This window comes from Pollachius pollachius, assembly GCF_949987615.1.
Source record: "Pollachius pollachius genome assembly, chromosome: 17".
Classification (NCBI taxonomy): Eukaryota; Metazoa; Chordata; class Actinopteri; order Gadiformes; family Gadidae; genus Pollachius; species Pollachius pollachius.
The window spans coordinates 6,149,557-6,169,556 of NC_136950.1; the positions used below are offsets into that span (position 1 = coordinate 6,149,557).

The 20,000-nt window shown below is 52.1% G+C and overlaps 1 protein-coding gene across 4 annotated transcripts in view; it reads left to right on the top strand.

The window, feature by feature from the left end:
• sulf1 (sulfatase 1) overlaps positions 1 to 20,000 on the top strand; it is a gene marked incomplete at its 3' end in the record, with an annotated part of 48,447 nt that overhangs the window by 4,755 nt on the left and 23,692 nt on the right. For all 4 annotated transcript variants that reach the window (XM_079754788.1, XM_079754789.1, XM_079754790.1 and 1 more), the window contains exons 2-5: positions 13,043 to 13,372; positions 14,234 to 14,473; positions 15,977 to 16,128; positions 19,941 to 20,000. The exon at positions 19,941 to 20,000 is cut by the window's right edge and continues 110 nt beyond it. In XM_079754788.1, the coding sequence (XP_079610914.1) occupies positions 13,195 to 13,372; positions 14,234 to 14,473; positions 15,977 to 16,128; positions 19,941 to 20,000 (630 nt within the window). In that variant the 5' untranslated portion in view covers positions 13,043 to 13,194. The remainder of the gene's footprint in view (positions 1 to 13,042; positions 13,373 to 14,233; positions 14,474 to 15,976; positions 16,129 to 19,940) is intronic.

Below are 20,000 nucleotides of genomic sequence, written 5' to 3' on the forward strand. Positions count from 1 at the left end.
ATATATAGATATATGTAGATATAGTGTGTGTGTGTTTGTCTGTCCCATGGAGTTATATAAATATATATATATATGTATAATTATGTTTGAATGCAACACAATGTGTCACAATGTGTTGATCAATCAAACGTCCTGGGCGCTCAACGACGGCAAAACGAACAACCGCTTCCACCACAAACCTCAACTATAGCTACCGCACGTCAACCACGCCAGCCGCCGCCGCCGCCGCCGCCGCCAACCACCAATGACGTGGTCGCACCCCTCAGCCCACGGCTCATACGGTGGTCGTCATGAACCGCACGTCCACGCCAAATGTTTTGGCGCCAAGGCGAACCATAAAAGCCACGGCAGTGCGGGAACCTACCGGGGCGCGGTCCGCCGACGTTGTGTCTCACGCTGAGCGTTAATGGAGTCCAGCCCTCTATCTGTGCACACGAGCGACCGTCCCTGGACGTTGGACACATGTATTCTGCGTTGGCGGGTCAGCTGTTACTTGTAAGGTTTGTTCTATTTGTGTAAAACCCTTCTGTTCTGTGTTCGGTCACTTCAGGATTATATTCTCGAATACGCTGATCTCTGATGTCTGCACACATGGAGGGAGAGAAGGGGGGAGAGGGATCGAGATAGAGAGAGAGAGAGGGAGAAAGAGAGAGATAGAGAGAGAGGTTATTAAGAGTGAGCTGAGAGAAGAGAATCGGCGAAGGGTGGATAAACTGCGGAGCTAGATCGTACTGAAATTAAATCAATCACACACATCGCTCTGACTCCCACACTCCTAACACACGCCATCCCACACCAGAGGGGTTGTGTGAAGGCTGCTGGTAGAGGGGGAAAGTTGTCCACGTCAAAGTGGTTACCATGAGAAACCACAGAAGAAGAGGATCTCTGGTCGAGAATCTGTTAACATGTTGCAGTTAAGATGCTGCAACATGTGGATGCTGCATGGTGTGAGAGAGATAGTAAGAGGGAGAGAGAGAGAGAGAGAGAGAGAGAGAGAGAGACAGACAATGAGAGGGAGAGACTGGAGAGAGATATAGATGGAGACTTGAGAGGACTAAAGAGAGGGGAAAGAAAGTCAGAGGAAGAGCAGGGTGGAAGAGAGGTGAGAGAAAGGGAGAGAGAGGGGGAGGGGGGGTGGGGGGAGGAATAAATAGGGGGCCAAAAGACAGGAAGGAAGATGGGTACAGACAAGGGGGAGGTGTGAACATGCTCTGGAAAGGAGGAGTAGGAGACACCCGAGGAGGAGGAGGAGGAGGAGGTGATGGAGGAGGTTGTGCCCTGTGCAGGCTGGCCAACCAACACTGGATATCACACCACACACACACACACACACGTACACACGTACACAAACACGTGTGTACTCATCTGATGCACATGCCAACATGTTTAATCGGCTTGCACAGAAATGGAGCAAAATGTGTGTGTCGACTCACTCACACATTAATGCTCCCACCACCACCCCGACCACCACCCCCCACCACCACCCACACCACCACCTCCTCTACCCCCCAGAGGGCTCCACTGTCCCGGCCTTGTCATCCCTGTTGTCCGGTAATCCGCTCCCTGGGGAGAAGCAATCTGTTGAAGGTTTAGAGGAGAAAGGATCCCGCCTGTATCACGTACAATTAAGCAGGGGAGGGAGGGAGGGAGGGAGGGGGGAGGGAGAGGGAGAGGCAGGGAGGGAGGGAGAGAGGCAGGGAGGGAGAGGGAGGGAGGGAGAGAGAGGGAGGAGAGAGGGAGGGAGAGAGAGAGAGAGGGAGGGAGGGAGGTAGGGAGAGGGAGGGAGAGAGGGAGGGAGGGAGAGGGAGGGAGAGAGGGAGGGAGAGAGAGAGGGAGGTAGAGAAGGAAGGAGGGAGGGAGGGAGGGAGAGAAGGAAGGAGGGAGGGAGGGAGGGAGAGAAGGAGGGAGGGAGAGAGAGAGGGAGGGAGAGAAGGAAGGAGGGAGGGAGAGAGGGAGAGAGGTTGTGTGACGGTCGGAGTGTGTGTTTGCTTGGGTGTGTGTACGCCTGTCAGTCTAGTGTGTGTGTGTCTGGATGCGCAGGAAGGGGGCTGGATGTGTGTGTGTTGTGGGGGGGGGGGTCTTCCTTTTCATCCACCGCTCTTCCAGAATGGAGATAATGGGGTGGGGGACGGAGGGACGGGGGGGTGCAGGCCATGAATGTGTTTCCTCACCCCTGTGTGGCGCTACGCCGCTCTGCTAATGGAAGCCAGCATGCGTTAGTTTCAGCTCCTCTGCCCCCTTTCTTCCCCTCTCCCCCAGCGGGCAAACTCATTCATGTCCACGCTGGTGTGCACGTGCAGTTGTTTGTGTGTGTGTGTGTGTGTGTGTGTGTGTGTGTGTGTTCAGTGTGTGCGCTTGCTCTCATGCATGTTATGCATTTTCTCGGATCCTATCCTGTCCCAGTGTATATTGTAGGGTGTGTGCATGTGTGTGCACTTGTGCTTGCTCACGTGCGCCTGAGTCTTTGGGTGGATGGGTGTGTGTATATTTCGTGTGGATATGTGGAACTGGTAGATCCTCCCTTGACCGGTACAGGCCTCCCAAGCCAAGTGGAGGCAGTGTTCCTTAATAAGCGTCATCCCACTTATTAAGAACCGTCTCTGCAACACAGAGAAACCCTCCTTCACGTTGTTGTCAGGGTTAAGACGCAGTTGCAATCGGCTTTGTGTTTGGCCTGAAACGGCAGCCAAGTCCAACTGGGCGACAGTGGGTCTGTGTTTCGTACGCGTGCCTTATGAGTAAACACCCGTTTGCCATAAACACCATGGCACATTTCTGCACGGCATTGTGCGTTACAATAAGAGCCTGGATTTCACGGAGATGACGTGAAACGAATGCCGAACGATGCGGCTGCACGCATTGGGTGTGCAGCCCCACACACACTGACAAACACTGACACGCTGACGCACATACACAAGTGGCCCTGGGCAATGGAAAGGTGAGCTCCCCTGGATACAAATTACAGGTTGGCTCTGCTGAGTCTCGGCTGACGGATCAGGATTTTTTCCTCCGTCTGCTCGTCTGTCTGTGTGATCGCATCTGAGACGCAGAGGTAGTCTGTGTGTGTGTTTCTGTGTGAGTGTGTGTGTATTTGAGACATAGAGATCAACAAGAAAGATAGAATGGAATGTGAAAGGGGGAACAACACACACACACACACACACACACACACGTGCCATCGACACGCACACATGCATGCACACTGACACATGCCTGCGCACACACACACACACACACACACAACAACAAACACACCAAGACACCCACACCCACACACACGCTGTACAGTCCAAATCCAGGAGCAGAAGTGCAGGTGCAACGCCACGGCGAGTGGGCGTGGTCCAACGGCAGCCTCTCATGTGCTGCGTCGTGTCACGGCGCGGGGCCGCGTTCAGTTCACGGCGTCCAGGGGTCAGGGAGAAGGGTGCTCACGCCCCTTGTGGGCCTAGGGTTCAGGGACTCATGCGCCCGCACATGCCCCACATTTCAGGGGTGTTGTGTTACACTGCCACCCCATCCACGACCACCTCCACTCCCAACTCCACCACCACCACCACCACCACCACCACCACCACCACCCCCACCACCAGCACCACCTCACACACCGCCGCCTTAGGGCCTTCTACCCTCCACCGCTTGATGGTACGTGCTGGGGTGAGAGGGAGGGGAGCGACGACTGGGGGGAGGGGGCGAGGGAGACATGGGTGATGGGGTTGACGGAGGTGATGGGGTAGAGGGTTGGGTTGGAGTTGAAGCCCGAAGCTGTGCTGTCGAGAAGCACGCGAGCCGACACTACAGCTTACAGCTTCATGGGCGTCGGAATTGGCTTAAGAGCTGGATATGGATGTTGCTTCTGTTGGGGTATTTTGCAGCACACGCCCTGTTCCAACTTTGATCCTCTTGGGTTGGATTTTGTCATCGTTGTGTTACTCATTTAATTAAGGTTGTTTGATTTGATTGAAGTGGATTCAACTGGATCCGCATGTGCAACAACACGTCAGTTTGTTGCACATGACGGGAACTCTTACTTTTTGTCTATTCGGTTTAATTAAATAACAGTAAATCATTCGATCATCACGCCTGCCCACGGAACTAAATCAATCCATCACACACACGCCGCTCTCCTGAATCGCCAATTGGCCAAGTGACGGCCCCGCCTTCGACCAAATGTGTTGATCCTCAGGAATAACAACATTAATCCCGGCCCCATCCGTCTTATGGGGTCTTTAAACAAGTCAGGGAACACAAACAGCCATCCTTGCTTTCATACGCAGACTGTCAATGAATAACTTGCCATGCAGGACGGAAGAAAGGCAGAGAAAAGCCATTCCTTCTATAATGGCTTGTAGCGCGCCGTGGCCAGCCTCAGATGTTGGCACTTGGGGGGCCCCGGGTTCTACATGAGGGGACTTTAAAGCCCGCAGAAACCAACCAATGCCACACTTCTCCAGTCCTTAGTCAGTGTGAAAATATTCAAGCACCATTGAAGTGGGGAGAAAATACTGAATAAATATATTATATGCAGCAAATGAGGCTGAAAGGAAACCCTCAGACGCATCTGACTGAATCCCTCGCTCTCTCCGTAGCTCTGAACTGTTGGTGGAAATAAGAACGGTTCTCGTAAAAAGATGACCTCAGTGGAAATTGATATAGAAATAGGCAAAACTGAGTGATTTATTTGAGGTATTTTTAACGCGACACAGCGATTAGCCGACACTCATGAATCCTTCTATTTTTCTCCTCCTCCCTGTCTCTTTCTCTTTCTCCCTCTTTCTGTCTGTTTCTCTCCTTTTCTCTCTCTCTCTCTCTCTCTCTCTCTCTCTCTCTCTCTCTCTCTCTCTCTCTCTCTCTCTCTCTCTCTCTCTCTCTCCCTCTCTCTCTCTCTATGCACTGTGTTTTATGAGTCGTGGGTTCCTTCTCTATCTGCTAATAGACTCCATTTCTGTCCCACAATGCATTTTAAAGAGGAGGCTCTTCCCTTGGTCTCAGGCCATATCTCAGGGCACGATATCCCTGTGATTGTTTCCCCATGTTTCCATATCGGCCGATAAATCAAAGGCCCGCCGTCATTAGTTGTGGGTTTTTTTCGGGCTAATTTCGCAATGTCCTATCTTTCTTTTTCACTTCCTCACGCTCCCTTTGATTTGTTATCTGTTTCCTCCTGTCAGGTTAAACCACAATACTGCAATTACGTTATTACCCCGTGGGTATTTCTTCCAAGAACACTTAGGACAAATGAATTAATGTGTTTTTGAGGAATAAGCCCGGGATATATCGCTGAGCGTTACACATAAATCGGATGAAACAAAAACACACAGACAAGCGTTTAGGGTTGTTAATGAGTCAGCGTGATTCCTCTTAATGCAAGTCATCCCTTGACAGGGTATTTATCCCCCTGTTGACGTTTTGCAAACACCCCACTTGTAAATTCATGCGGTTACATCAACAGTTTCTAACCTTGTATATACTTGGACACATGTACTGACCATTGGTGCGTGTGTGTTTGTGTGTGTGTGCATATATGTGTGTGTGTGTACATGCGTTTGTGTGTGTGTGTGTGTCTGTGTGTGTGTGTGTGTGTGTGTCTGTGTGTGCTAATGCACATGCGAGTGCGGGCGTGTGTGTGCATGTGTCTGTGTGTGTGCATTGGTGTGTGCGTCTGTGTGTGTGAATGAGTGTTTGTGTGTGTGCATATGCATGTGCGTGCATGTGTGTGTGTGTGTGTGTGTGACAACCTGTGGGTGCCTCTCCTTTCTCAAAACATTTTGGGAACAGGTTTTTAATGTCCTGATAAATCTACGCGCACCCATAAGTAATGAAGTGGGGAAGCAGTGGGCTTGCTGCACCGGCCCTCCACAAAGGCCCTCTTACCGGCTCAAGGAGGCTGCTCTCAGCGCTTCATTCAGGGCCCGGGCTCCCTGGTGAACTTGCTCCGGGTTCACGTTTCACTGAATCAAAGCCATTCTGCTCCCAGTGAGCCGAATGGCGTGCGGCAAAAAAAATCAAAGCCGTCCGACCGTAGCTCGCTGGTTCGAATGTCTTTTAAACCGTCTTTGATTGGGTCGGGGGGGGGAAGCTGCACGCGAGGCCTAGCGCGTCGCCCGCGACAAAGTTTGTAGCTGTAGCTTTCGCGTTCTATAAGCAAGAGTTTTTCTATTTATCTTTTTCGGCTTTCGCTGTCTGGCGCTTGGGAATCTGGTCATGGATCCTTCGTGGGTTTCGGCCATTTTGGTCAAAGAAATGAGTCTTTTTGAGAGTGTAAAAACACCAGGTAATAGTCCTTCCCCGATGTGTACATGTGGTCCGGGGTCAGACAAGGGCTCCCCTTCACTGGGGCTCGGTGTTGGGTGAGCAGGCAGGCTTTGGCCAGACAGAATCCCTGGCCCCAGGCTTGCGGCTCGGCAACACAAGCTCCCCTCAGTGTCCCAGCACGCTCCCTGTCCTACGGTGGCCAGCCCCGGCCAAGTTCCATTCGATGAGTGAAAACTTTAACACTAACCTCAATATTAATCTAAGGCCGCTTGATGAATTTGTGTGGAACTAATGAGTCCGCAGCGAAGAAGAAAACCCGCCCCTGTCAGGAAAAGAGCGAGATATCTGCGCCCGCTGCCAGCGTTCCAATGCCTACCTCCATCTGCTACTTTGACGGGAGTTAGTCGGAAAAGAAAAAGTTGCCTATGGGGCGGAGGGGGCCTAAGCTGTTCCTATAGGTCTGGGGTCCCTATAGCGACAGGTCAGCAAACAGAATGCTAACTATAGCATCAGACTTTAATTCCCCCCGCTCCTTCACCATTGTCCCTCTGTGACTGTGTCTGGCCCTCGAGGTGCACTGGGTAAATAGACGGAGGAGTGAGAACAAAGTGGTGAGAAAAGGGATTTGGGTTCTTTTGAAACGGCCATTGTCCCTAATGGCGAAGGCCTTTATGAATGACTGATTTACTTTAAGGAGACCAAGGCATCTGGTTCGGGTTTGACTGCCATTTTGTTTTGGAATGACGCAAACCCCATCACAACCCCACCCTCTCTCTCTTAACGTCCCAAACCAGCTTATTAATGCAAACGAGGAGCAAGGTCCAAAGTCAGGGTTTTTGCATTTTTCTGGGGGGATTCCGTCATCCCTGCACATTTGCTTCCAGGGATCCGTGCTCGCTCAGCCATCCATCAAGGTTATTTTACAGAAGAATGCCTCTTCTGGCGTCACTTCTCTGCTCTTCATTGTTCTGGGATGATTGATCAACGTGCAAGCTAGCCGCCAGCAACGACGGCAGCCGGGCCGGCCCTGGATGCAATCCTAAAGGAGAGTGTGTAGGGCGATCACAGCCACACTTCCACAGGCCATCCCAACGGGTCACCCCCCAGACACTCATCCCGTGCCTGACTCCTAGAACCTCAGCCCCCGACCCAACTCCCTGACCTAATCTGTTGGTGTGTGTGTGCCCCAGGAGGCTGTGGTTACGTTCAACTAAACCACCGTCACAGGTGGATTACAAGTGGGCAGGAGGGTGTGCGGTTTTGGTGGCGCACAACCTTCAACCAAGCAACCAGGAACCAACAAACCAAGCAAGCAGCCGGCCAGCGATGCCTGTTTCTGGCTGGGTTGTCCTGGTGGTGGGGTTGGTGGCAGAGAGGCATCTTGATTAAGTCGTGGGCACTTCTTCCCTCGCGCAGAAAGCCCAGCTGTCTGGCATCGCCGTGTCAAACTGATTACATCCATCACACGCTCAAAGACGAAAGATAGAAGGGCATATTTTCTGCAACTGTTGACGGGATGAAAGGAAGGATTTGTGGGGTGTTGAGCCCTGCTAAAGGTCCTTGGTGTTGATGGCCATTAATCTGAAAATTGCAACTTTTTTCGTTTTTTTTGCCTCCCTGGCAGCTGTGTTTTCATCATGAAACCGCCATAGTAGGCTTCCTGTCTGCTTCCTTTGAACCTGTGGACTCCTTGCCTCTCTCCCATCCATCCCTAATATTGTGCGGCCAGCTTAACCCTGATGAGTACAGTACAGTACAGGCTCATTTAGAGGGCCATTAGGGATAATCCCCCGAAACAAAGCGGCTACCCAAAACAATGTGTTCCCTAGTCCTCGCTCCCTGCCCCGGCATAAAGGCCTCTTGTCTGCTCCACAGATGTATAGAAAGCGTGCGCTGCCTGGAATGGGGGCTGACCGTGATCCATAAATGACTCAGGGCCCAAAGTGAAGGACTTCAAACAAATCCCTGACAACGTTAACTAGTCTCTCCGAGATGCTCCAGGCTGCGACAGGAATGCCAACATCCCTCTGCCTGCACTGGGAATCGATCCAATACTACAGCGGAAGATTGTCCCGAGTTACATATTTTTCGGGTATCTCTTGTCCCTGAATGAAGTGGACGTATGAATGGGTCCATTCTCCGCTGGGTACACACGAAAGCGACCAGAGATTGGGTCACGTCAAAGTAATGCTCCTGCTTTTTACATATTTGAATAATAATTCAAATATGTAATTTGTATTTATGCTCTTTCCGAAACAAGGCGAAAATGTTGTGTTTCATGGTGACCTTGTGTTGTCTAATTATATATGTTTTTTATGGCCATTTGTCTTTGTCAGGCAGACGCAGTCTATATGCAGCATTGCAATATTCCATACATACCGTTTGTGTGCGATTGTGCTAGTGTGTGTGTGTGCGTGCATGCATGCATGCATACATGCGGTTGCAAGGGAGCGGGGTTCACAGATCACATGACAGGCCTTGCCATTACCAGACATTACCTCATTTATCTTACCCCTCCCTCTGTTACCTGAGGCACTGCTCCACGCTACTTCCCCGACTTTCACGGAAAAAAACCTTTAACCTGGCTCTTCTATTTTCAGATGCACAGGCATGAAGGAAGGAGTGACTTTGAATCTAAAGTGTGTTGTATTTCCCTCGGGGTGTAATCCATTCGACTGAAATGTGCTCGTTCTAGTGCTTTTTCTTCTCTCCTGTGAACCATGTCAGTTAGTGTGCAGCGTGGGGTTGGTTCCAGCCCGCGTCGACCCTCTCTGCCTCAGCGTCCTGCACAACACTAATCTCTGCATACCAGCCCTGTTCCCCAGCCAATATTACCCTCCAGCAGCTCCCTGCCACCCCCAACATCACCCTCACCCCCACCAATACAACCTACCTACCCCACCATCACCACCACCACTGCGCCACCATCACCTACACCCAACCACATCACCACTACCACCATCACAGTGACCGGCACCACCGGCACTGAAACCCCAACCCTAACCATCACTCCCACCACCACCACCACCACCACCACCACCACCACCAGCACCACCAGCACATACGTCACTCCCGTGCCACAATGCGGCAGTCCCAAGAAAAACTACACACTCCTCCATGACCAATAAGTCTTTCATCTGCGTCAAAGCGGCGGGCAGCTGTGTCTCTTGCCTGGTGCTGCAGACCACATCACACGGCCCCCTCCTTCATGCCGTTTCATTAGCCCCGGCCCTCCTCGTTAAGAGCGGGACAAGACAGTGTGGCTATTGATATGGCCGATGCTAGCCGCATTAGCGCCACCGGGTCCGTATCGGATGGCACAATGAGACGCCTTGTCCGCGCAGGCGGCCACTCGGCCAGTCACGCGGAATGGGGGCTATTGCTGGGACTCGCTGCTGGTGTGTCCCCGCGAACGATGTGCTGGCCGGCGGACCGGCCTGGGACAGACAGAAGGACCGAGTATGTGCGCCTCAGAGTTTTAGCGGCAGCAACATAACTGCTCCCAGCTATGTGCAACGCTAGCAGTGGAGCGCTAGCAGCGCGACGGTGTGTGTGTGTGTGTGTGTGTGTGTGTGTGTGTGTGTGTGTGTGTGTGTGTGTGTGTGTGTGTCTCAATGTTGGAGGTCAGCAGTGTTGTGTAGGGACTATGTGTAATCTGCAGCCGTGGTCTGTTCACTCCAATACCCCGGGCTGGAGAAAGGGGTGGAGGTGGAGGTGGAGGTGGAGGTGGAGGTGGAGGTGGTGGAGCCGGTGTTCAAACTACCCCAGTTACCCCACTCTGCCTGCCTGCCTCTCTGTCTTCTCCATCTCAACAGTCTCTGAAGGGACTCCTCAGCCTCCACCCTGAGCTCTTTCTTATCACAGCCACCATCTGGCCGAAGGGAAGGCACACACAGGCCTTTTACAGCTACCCAAAGAGTGCTCTCCCTGTTTTCTAAATGGGAGTTTTCCCACTCTGATCAACCAAGACGGTCCACCTATTGGGCCGAAGGTTCAAGGACAGGAGGGATGGGTGCGTGGGGTGCTGGGATGAGGCGTTATGCCAGGCTCCGTCATGACGATGTGTCACATTTTGTTTTGACATATCACCGTGGGCGGGTGCCATGTCACATTAGGTTTTTGTGTGTGTGTGTGTGTGTGTATGTATGTGTGTATGTGTTTGTGTGCGTGTGTGCGTGAGCTCATGTCCATGTCCTTCTTCGTGGCCGTGCGTCGTGCGGACCCCGGACACGCTGGACTGAGTTGGCCCACTGTCACGGCCGTGCTCTTTGGCCCCGTGCTGCCACAGATATAACACATGTGACCTCATCTGTCTCAGTCATCTCACCCTTAAACCCCCCCCTTCCCTTCCCAGACACACACATGCACACTCCTTCCACTTCCTGCTTTACATTCCAGCAGCCGTTCCTCCAGACCCAACGAGACTCCGCGGCCGGATTTGCGTTCCTCATTTTAGGATAATTGAGAGCAAACGGTTTCTTGTGTTTCTAACAAAATGGCCGCATGGGCAGTGCAGAACATAACGAGACATAATAAGACATCCTTAACGGATGGATCTGCCGGTTGAAATATGTGTTGTCAGCCTTCTTCTGTGGCCGGTAAGGGGCTGTTCTGACGGGCAAGGCAGGGAGCCAGGACATGGTTGGGCTTTTGGTTTTCCGGGCTATTAACTCCGGAGGAGGAGCAATATGGTGATGCGGGCGGGTGGTTGGCCGGCCATAAGGCACACCGCGGGGGGGGGGGGTGGGTCCTGACCCTGCCACACCCCCCCGACCTCCAGCCAGCCGCAGCATCAGCTGTTTCTCAGCTGTTACCGCCCCTCCAACGGCTGACTCTCACTCCTGCGTCACCCCGTTCACCGCGTTTACACACTACAGTTATTTAGCTCCCGCTTGTATCCAGGGTGACTCCGCGCTGGGCCGATCACAGCCTACCATTAGGGTAGTGAGTAGCCACAAAAAGAAGGAATTGACAATGAGGAATGTAGCTTAAATATGATGAGGATTGAAGCTCTTGCATTGATTTAGCTGGTTCTCAGTGCATGCACCCCCACCCCCGACCGTTTCAGCCACAGTTATGTTCACGTTTACCGTATCCAGTCAATTAATCCAAAGTTTGCTCAAAGGTTGTCCCGTCTCTCAATGTCTAAACCCTCCACCCTCCACCCCCTCCCCCTTTCAGCTCTCTCTGTAATTCTTCCAGAAAGTTCTTCAGCTCTCTGCTGCTCTTTGAAACAAAGAGCTGAGCCGCAGCAGTATCCCACCTGGTGGGCTCTCCTTCAAACTTTTATTGACTAGCCGTGACAATGACATGTTGTTCGCTGGTTTCCTGGTGGGCCGTGGGTTTGGGGGGGGGGGGGGGGGCTGGCTGTGGGAGCCGAGCGAGAGGGGAGAGAGAGAGGGGAGAGAGAGGGGAGAGAGAGGGGGGAGAGAGGGGAGAGAGAGAGGGGGGAGAGAGGGGAGAGAGAGAGGGGAGAGAGAGGGGAGAGAGAGGGGAGAGAGAGAGGGGAGAGAGAGGGGGGAGAGAGGGGAGAGAGAGGGAGAGAGAGGGAGAGAGATAGAGAGGGGAGAGAGATAGAGAGGGGAGAGAGAGGGAGAGAGGAGAGAGAGAGAGAGGAGAGATAGAGAGGGGAGAGAGAGGGAGAGAGAGGGAGAGAGAGAGGGGAGAGAGAGGGAGAGAGAGGAGAGAGATAGAGGAGAGAGAGGGGAGATAGAGAGAGGGGAGAGAGAGGGAGAGAGAGGGGAGAGAGAGAGAGGGCCGCGTGGGGCTTGGATGACTCCGTGTGAATCTGTGATTGGCGACAGTGGCGGGGGGGGTAATCTAGCGGAACCCTCCCCTGCCTCCATCCCTTCCCCCGATCTCCCTCCGCCGCAGTTCGCGTCTTACCCACAGACCCCTTTGTCACGCTTGACCCAGCAGGGGGTGGACTTTTGAGTGACAGGCAGAACGGCGAGCTGCGATTGGCTCCCCGAGTGCGAGTGTGACCGTGGGTGTTTGAACACGAGCGGCCAATGGGGTCGCTGCGCAAAGGCAGAGGGGGGGCTTAGCAAGATCTCTCTCCGCTTGAGGGAGATGGAGAGTTTTTGTACGAGTGGGCTTGTGTGAGTTGTCTCTTCCAGGAAAGTCGCTCTGTGTAGTCCTGTAGCTTGACCAATGCATGGACCTGTGTGTGTGCGTGTGTGTGTGTGTTGTGTATATTTGGAGGGAAATAGGAGACTTGTGGAAATTCTCAAAGGTGAGATCTATGTTTCTGGGTTTCTGAAACTGCTTTTATTTTGCTGAAGGTTTGTTTTGTCCTCGCTCTCCGCTGTGGCTTGTTGGCTGTGCGCCGGTCATGAGTGGTGGGTTGAGAAATCTTGTTTTTGGAGTGCAGCTCACCTCAGTCAACACACAACACATGTAGGCGTCGTCAAAGAAGGAGTCTTCTCCTGGATGCTGTGTGAGCTAAACTCGCCGACCCTTTTTTGGCCCTTTTTTAGCTGCCTTATGAATGTGATGTTCTGTTGGAGCATGATTTGCGAGCAGTGGTGCATAATTTAAAAGAAGAAAAAAGGGGAAAAAAAAGGAAAACGAAAATATGCCTGAATGTTGCTTTAGGGCAGCGATCTTCATTAGTCAAATCTTTATGGTTTCTGCTAATGGTTTTGCCTCGCTCTCTCTGTCTCTCCATTTCTCCCCTTCTTTCTTTCTTTCTCTTCTTCTTTCTCTTCCTCTTTCTCTCCTTCTCAATGCTTGTAACCGGTCTTAATAATTCTCTTCCCCCTCCCTCCCCCTATCTTCCTCCTGACAGACTCTTCCACGCCAGCGAGCGAGTGACGGATTGGCCTGGCTGGAACTCCTCCATCTCCTCTCCAACCGCCCACCCATCCATCTCCATCAACCCCCACGTGCTGCCGCCCCCGTACCCAACCCCAACCCCCCTCCCTCAACACCTCCCTCACCATGCTCCTCCAGTGGCTCCTGTGCTGCTCGGCCCTCCTGGCTCTGGACTGGGCCCCCGGCTGCTTGGCCTTCACCACCACCAGAGCCCAGGGGCTTAGGGGCCGCATCCAGCGGGACCGCCGGAACATCCGGCCCAACATCATCCTCATCATGACCGACGACCAGGACGTGGAGCTGGGTGAGAGCGGTCCGCTGGGCCCCCCAGTCGCGGCTCCGTTTCTCTGAGCAGACCACCAGAACTGAAGCTTTGCGTTTATATTTTTATTTGTATGTATGGTAGTATATTTGCGTGTGTGTGTGTGTGTGTGTGTGATCGTTATTCTGTCCTATTCTACGTATTTCTTTGTTGTTCCTCATAGTTCGCTCTCTCGTTCAGTCCCGTCCCGTTACCTCCTGTAATTGCTTGTCCATGTCGTGCCCTAACAAAAACAATGTGGTTGTGTGTTGTATTGGGAATAGTAATGTGGCGTTTCCCAGGCATGAATTATGAAACGGAAAGCATAAGCGACACGAGGAGGGCCATCTGGACGTGGCCTCGTTTTGTTTGTTGGAATCGCACATAATAGATTATGATTATGTTTACTGCTGCTTCTCGGCAAACTCATCGAAATATAAAAAAAAGAATAATGGAATGGCCCTGTGCCCTGTTTATATACTGGGAAATGGGACTGCAATATTTTGTTTAGAAAGCTGGCCTTGCGCTTCAAATTTTCACAAATGGTAGCAATTGTGTAAATAAATGCATAATTTATCTGTTTATTTACCCACTGGACCAATTATAATGCGCAGTTTCAGCTCATGCCCGTTTTATTTGTATAGCTTGTAACAGTCTCAAAGGGCTTTTCGGGCCATGTATTCAAGATACCCCCTCGCCCAAGCCCCCCAAAGGGCAAGAAAAAAACCCTTAATGATCAAGGCAGAGACCTCCAGAGGGAACGCCGAGCGGGGGATCCCTCCTTCAGCGTTGGGTTGATAAATGCTTGCCCGACGTTGTACTGATATTAACCACACCTTTGTGTTGTTGCCGTTTCCCCTTCAGGCTCCCTGCAGGTGATGAACAAGACGCGCAAGATCATGGAGGACGGAGGCACCAGCTTCACCAACGCCTTTGTGACCACGCCCATGTGCTGCCCGTCGCGCTCCTCCATGCTGACGGGGAAGTACGTCCACAACCACAACACCTACACCAACAACGAGAACTGCTCCTCGCCTTCCTGGCAGGCACAGCACGAGCCGCGCTCCTTCGCCGTCTACCTCAACAACACCGGCTACCGGACAGGTTGGTGGACACAAACACACACACACACACACACAGAAACACACGCACACATGTGCATGCATGCGAGGTGCATTGATATTCAGCGGTTCCGAACTTTTGACTTTTGGCGCAACGCGGAAGTGGCATCAGCATATTTTGCGGACCACCTCATTTGCAGGTGGTTACCAATAGATCAATACCAATGAAGTGGCAGGGTAACGAGAGCCAGCGCCCCCTTGATTAGCAATTATTGTGGCCAGTGGGAAACAGTGGAAGAAGAAAGTCAGCAACACTGCCTGCATGGAGTTATTTCACACAAATGAACACAAAACATCAATAGACAATCAAGGGGTTTTATTTGTTCACCACTACAATGGAAAACAAACGATGGAATGCACAAAGCAATTATTAGATCTATAGTATTCGATCCCACACACCACCTGCAGTACCCTCGTGTCACAGGTTCAACAACACAGGTCTATAGGGAAGGGGTGTGTGTGGATAGGGACCCATTGCTACTATGGCAACGCATCAATGTCATTTTGAAAGTTGTTTCTAAGATGTGTGGATGGAAATGGCATGCGCATTGTCCATGTATTGTTTGAATTACTGATAATCTACATTCGAGTTTCATCTTGGTAGCAATCCCATTCAGAATGATGTCAATTTCGCTGCCAACTCACCTAAACCACTTTAAATCCGCTAACAAGGAATGCGACTGTTTAACAAAAACAAGGTAACCCTCTATTCTGGTCCCTATGTCGACATGACCATTCTCCAAGTAAAGTGCAGAGTGTTTGTTCATTACTTTTGCTGTCAAACCGGTATCCACTGTGATACCAGAGGGGTGGTGAAGGTAAGAGCAGGCTGTTTGTCAGGTACATGGTCTTAGGTACATTCCAGGTATCGGGGTGTAAGCTTCACAGAGCCCCGTGTCATTTTTAGATCAAACAGGCCTGCTGGCCTGCTTGCATTCGCTCCTGTTGGTCAATGCGCATTTATACAGGAATGCGGAGCCCGTCTGTTTGCCTGACTGGCTGGCATGCTGACTGACTGGCTGTGTGACTGGCTGGGAGAAACGAAAACACGGGCTAGCGTGCCAGGTCCCTGTCGCGGCGCATCAGACAGTGTCCGCGTGAGTGACGGGGCGGGCGCTGGAGCGGCCAGCCCTATGGGGTCCTGCGGGCGGCCGTGCGGCCTGTGGTTTCAGAGCTGATGTGTTGCGCTACAATTAGCTCCCTCCGGTCCGTGCTGGCTGCCTGCCCAGCCGCCTGTAGCAGAGGCTAGCGGCAGTGCCAAGGGGACGCGGGTCCTGTATAGAGAGACACGCAAACCCCCGCTGCGTTAGAATGCTTTGACACAGGTGCAGAAGGGGAGGTTAAAGATTTAAGGCTCAAGGTGCACAGTGAAAAAAAAAAAAGAACTTTTTTTACGACATTTTATTTTTACGGATTCAAATAAAAAGCGTTCCTTCGGGGTTTGTGTACTTATTGTACTTTCTCTCTCTTTTTCTTCCTTCGGCAGGTTTCTTCGGCAAGTACCTCAACGAGTACAACGGCAGCTACATCCCGCCTGGGTGGCGCGAGTGGGTGGGTCTGGTCAAAAACTCCCGCTTTTATAATTACACCGTCTGCCGCAACGGCTACAAGGAGAAGCACGGCGCGGATTACGCCAAGGTATGTGCCCGCCAGTGTTTCCCACCATTCCTGAAGCATAGGCGTTTACTTAATAACCTATTTGTCTGAAAAGACGCATGGACTTCTCCCGACTAATTGTACACCCCCCACCCACTCCCTCCCTTTCCACTTATAAATGTATGAACGCTGCAAGCCTTTACTTATCGCGGTGCCGCAATCCAGGCTGGCAGGGAATCTCTGGGTGGAAAATTAAAGGGGACGTGTTTGATTTGAAGTGTGTGCTCGCACTGCAGTGATACTTAAACGTCCCTTAATGGGGACATGGCACACCATCATGGCACACCATCGCATTGAGGCCTGTGGGAGGGGTAGAAACCAGTGAACCCCAACGATGAAGGGTTTATTGCGTTTTCCACTCCTCGAGATAGACAACGTCACCATGGAAGAGGGTGGATTCATTTGACTCTTTCTCCTAGTTGAGGGAAGAGGCGCAATCTGTGAATCGGTCGTACAAAAAAATAAAACAACCCAGGCAGTCAGTCAATATTTGCTTAGGCTGGGAAAAAAATTGCCCGGAAGCAAATTCCCTGCCCACTATCTCAACAGGGTGCTCGCCATGTTTTCGTTTATCTCGGCCAAAGATGTATTTGGTTGCCACCCTTGTGTCAAGAGCTCTCTGCTCTGGAGCCGTGCGAGGGCGCCATGTTTGCTTGGCCGGGGTTCTTTACATGGCATCAGGCATCCATCTTCCCTCCCTCCCAAGGGTTTTTTCTTCATGAGCAGTCACTTTTTTTCGCTTCCCCCCCCCCCCCCTTGTTCGGTGCCAGCGTCGTGTTCGGGGGTGGTGGGTGGTGGGTGTAGTCTGGGAGAGACGTGTAGGAATGTTCCCTGGACGCGTCTTCGGACAGCCCGTCTCTGGGTTTGAGTTCATGAAAAACTGATCTACACGAAAAAAGGTTTGAAAAACAAGGAGACTCTTGGACTGGCACACCTACGGCAAAACGACGAAACCTGCAGCGCCGGGGGCTGAGACCCGGGTGGGAAGTTACACACAAGCGTGCGGGTCAGCTCGCTGGTGCCGGCGTGGTTTCACACCAAATGGACTCGGGTGCGAAGGAACCTGTCCCCTCCTCTCCCTGCCCCCCCTCCAGGGTGAGGAGTTCAGGGAGTGACCTTGAGAGCCGCCTGCTACCCCGGTTCAGAGTGGTTTGATGAGGCCCCCAATTATATCAATTCTAAATTAAGTTTACGGCTTGGGATATCAATATAATTTCTCCTAGCCATGAAAAAGGTTCTGGCAGGCTGAGGTGGGGGTTCTCATCAAGGGGCATACTGTTAGAAAACTCTTCAGTTCCTCCCCAGCCCCTCTGCATTTTCCTCTCGTTTCCAATAGTAAGTAAAAGAGTAAAGGAACTGTGATGGCGTGTAGGGGGGTTAAAGCACATGACCTCCCCTTGCGTACATGACAACATCAATTTCATTGTCGATATTTTACGTTAATCCCGGCGGTTGATGTGTGTGCAACCAACGGCATGAGAAATTGAGAATCCAGCCCGGTCATGATTCTGCCATGTTCTTATGAGTCTCAGCATCATAGTGAGGCGGTGCGGGGGAATCGGTACTAATGACCCCGTTACGGTCAGTTAGCGATCCAGTCAGCCACTCCTAGTTCTTCCACACTCCCCTCTTCCCGTTTCACCTGCAACCTCGTTGCTTCAGTTACTCCAGCCCGAGAGAAAACCCGCTATGGCATCGCTTTTGCAGAGTGAACGCCATCCCCCCTCTCTCCCTGCCCCCCCCCCCGCCCCCATCCACCATCTCACTGGCCACGGGCAGCCAGACCATTAAAGCCGCCCCATAAAAAATAAGTATTAATAGAGATGCGGGGACTCCAAGCCAAACCCACTTCAGACATTTCAGTGAAATCACCCGGTACCCTTTCATTCTACCCTGGCACTGCCGGTCCAGCCGGGTCCACCCCCAGCCCTCGCCCTGCCAGGGAGCTGGCCACGCTGGCCTGCAGGTATGGGGCCTAATCAGCTGCTGGAAACCTGGCGGGCCATGAGGAGATTTTGTTTTCGTGACCTCAGTAAGGTTCTCCGCCCGGTAACAGCCCTGGAAAATCGATCGGCCGCTGGCATCGTGAGGCCTTTTTTCCAGAGGCTTTATGCGCGGATTTAGGACGGATGTATGTTCCTGTGTGCGTGCATGTCTCGGTCTCAGCACAATATAATGTGGAGCTGGATATCTCCCCTGGTTGGGGTTGACAAAAGATCCGTCACCCTCCAGTAGAACAGGCCATTTTTTTTTTACTTTTAAATGATGCCTTTCCTCTATCTTCCTCGCACCCAGTCCACCCTAATGCCTTTTTTGGCATCCGAAAGTAATTCTGTTTGTTCCTCTGCACTCCTCTCTAGTGTGTCAGAGACAGTGTTTTGTGGCCAGACACAGAGCTCCAGTCTGAAATTACAGACCGGAGAAAAGTGTGGGAGAGAGACAGCCACCGAGAGTGAGAATGACAGAGGCAGAGAGAGAGAGAGAGAGAGAGAGAGAGAGAGTGAAAAGATAGCAGAGCCACAACGGGAGAGGTAGTTGTCATAACAACATACCAGCCCAGAGCGACTGACTCCACTCACCGTTGTGCAGTGTCACATTTAATACCGTGGCTGCTCTGTGATGAGGCAGCAACACACACACACACACACACGCACGCATGCACGCACGCGCGCACGCACACACCGACTGACACGCATACATACAAGCACACACACAAACGCACGCACACACACACACACACACACACAAACACACACGCACACACACACACACACACACACACACACACACACACACACACACACACACACACACACACACACACACACATGCACTCACAGGCTGCCAGCTGTTGACTCAACAGATTGGCAAGTGGTGTACTCATTAGCTCCTCTCTCTCTCTCTGCGTGCCCATTGGCCGATCGATCCCGAAACATTGCAGTGACGTGGTTGGCTAAAAACATGTCAGATTTGCCACGCCGTCGTGAAACAGATCGTATCGGCCTGCTACATTTTCCACAGCCCTCCGTGTTCTTACATTCTTCCTATAGCCTCTAGTCATCGAGCAGATGCTTCATCCACAGCGAACCACATGGAATTCAGACACAGGTCATTAAAGCAGCAATTAGTCGCCAGGATGAGCTGGTTGAGAAGTGTGCAGGCAGAGAACGACGGCCAAACGGTGATTATAAATGCCCTGGACGTGCGCATATATCGCCGTGTGGCCATCGTTCTCGCACTCTGCTTAGGCAGCTTCGCGATTTCACACATGCCCGACACGTGACAAATCTCCCAGCGTGACACGCTGTGAACTGTGTGCGGGGGGCCCAGGTAGAGCGTCAGTTTTCTGTTTGGCACCGGCTGGCGTTGTCCATGACCCTTAATGACGATATAGAAGCCTGCAGGGGTTACAAGCATACTCAAGGACACAGGGGTACAGGAAGCAGACTTGAGGGAATCAAACGCGGTACCTTTTTGGGGGGCGGAAGTAGCTCAGGGGGTAGAGCGGGTTGGCTGGTAACCGCAGGGTTGCTCCCGGGCTCAAGTGTCAAGGTGACCCTGAGATAGGCACATCACCCTTGCTGCTCCCGGCGAGCTGGCTGTCGCCTTGCATGTTGACTCGACCGTCGGTGGGTGAGTGCGTGCATGACCGGGTGAATGTCAATAGCGTAAAGAGCTTTGGACAAAAGCGCTATATAAATGCATTCCATTTTCCAATTTTCTTTGAACGAAACACTCTATTGCCCCCCCCGACTTCTTCAGCAACATCCCCTCCGTGTCTCTGCCCCCTTCAGGACTACTTCACCGACCTGATCACCAACGACAGCATCAACTTCTTCCGCATGTCCAAGAAG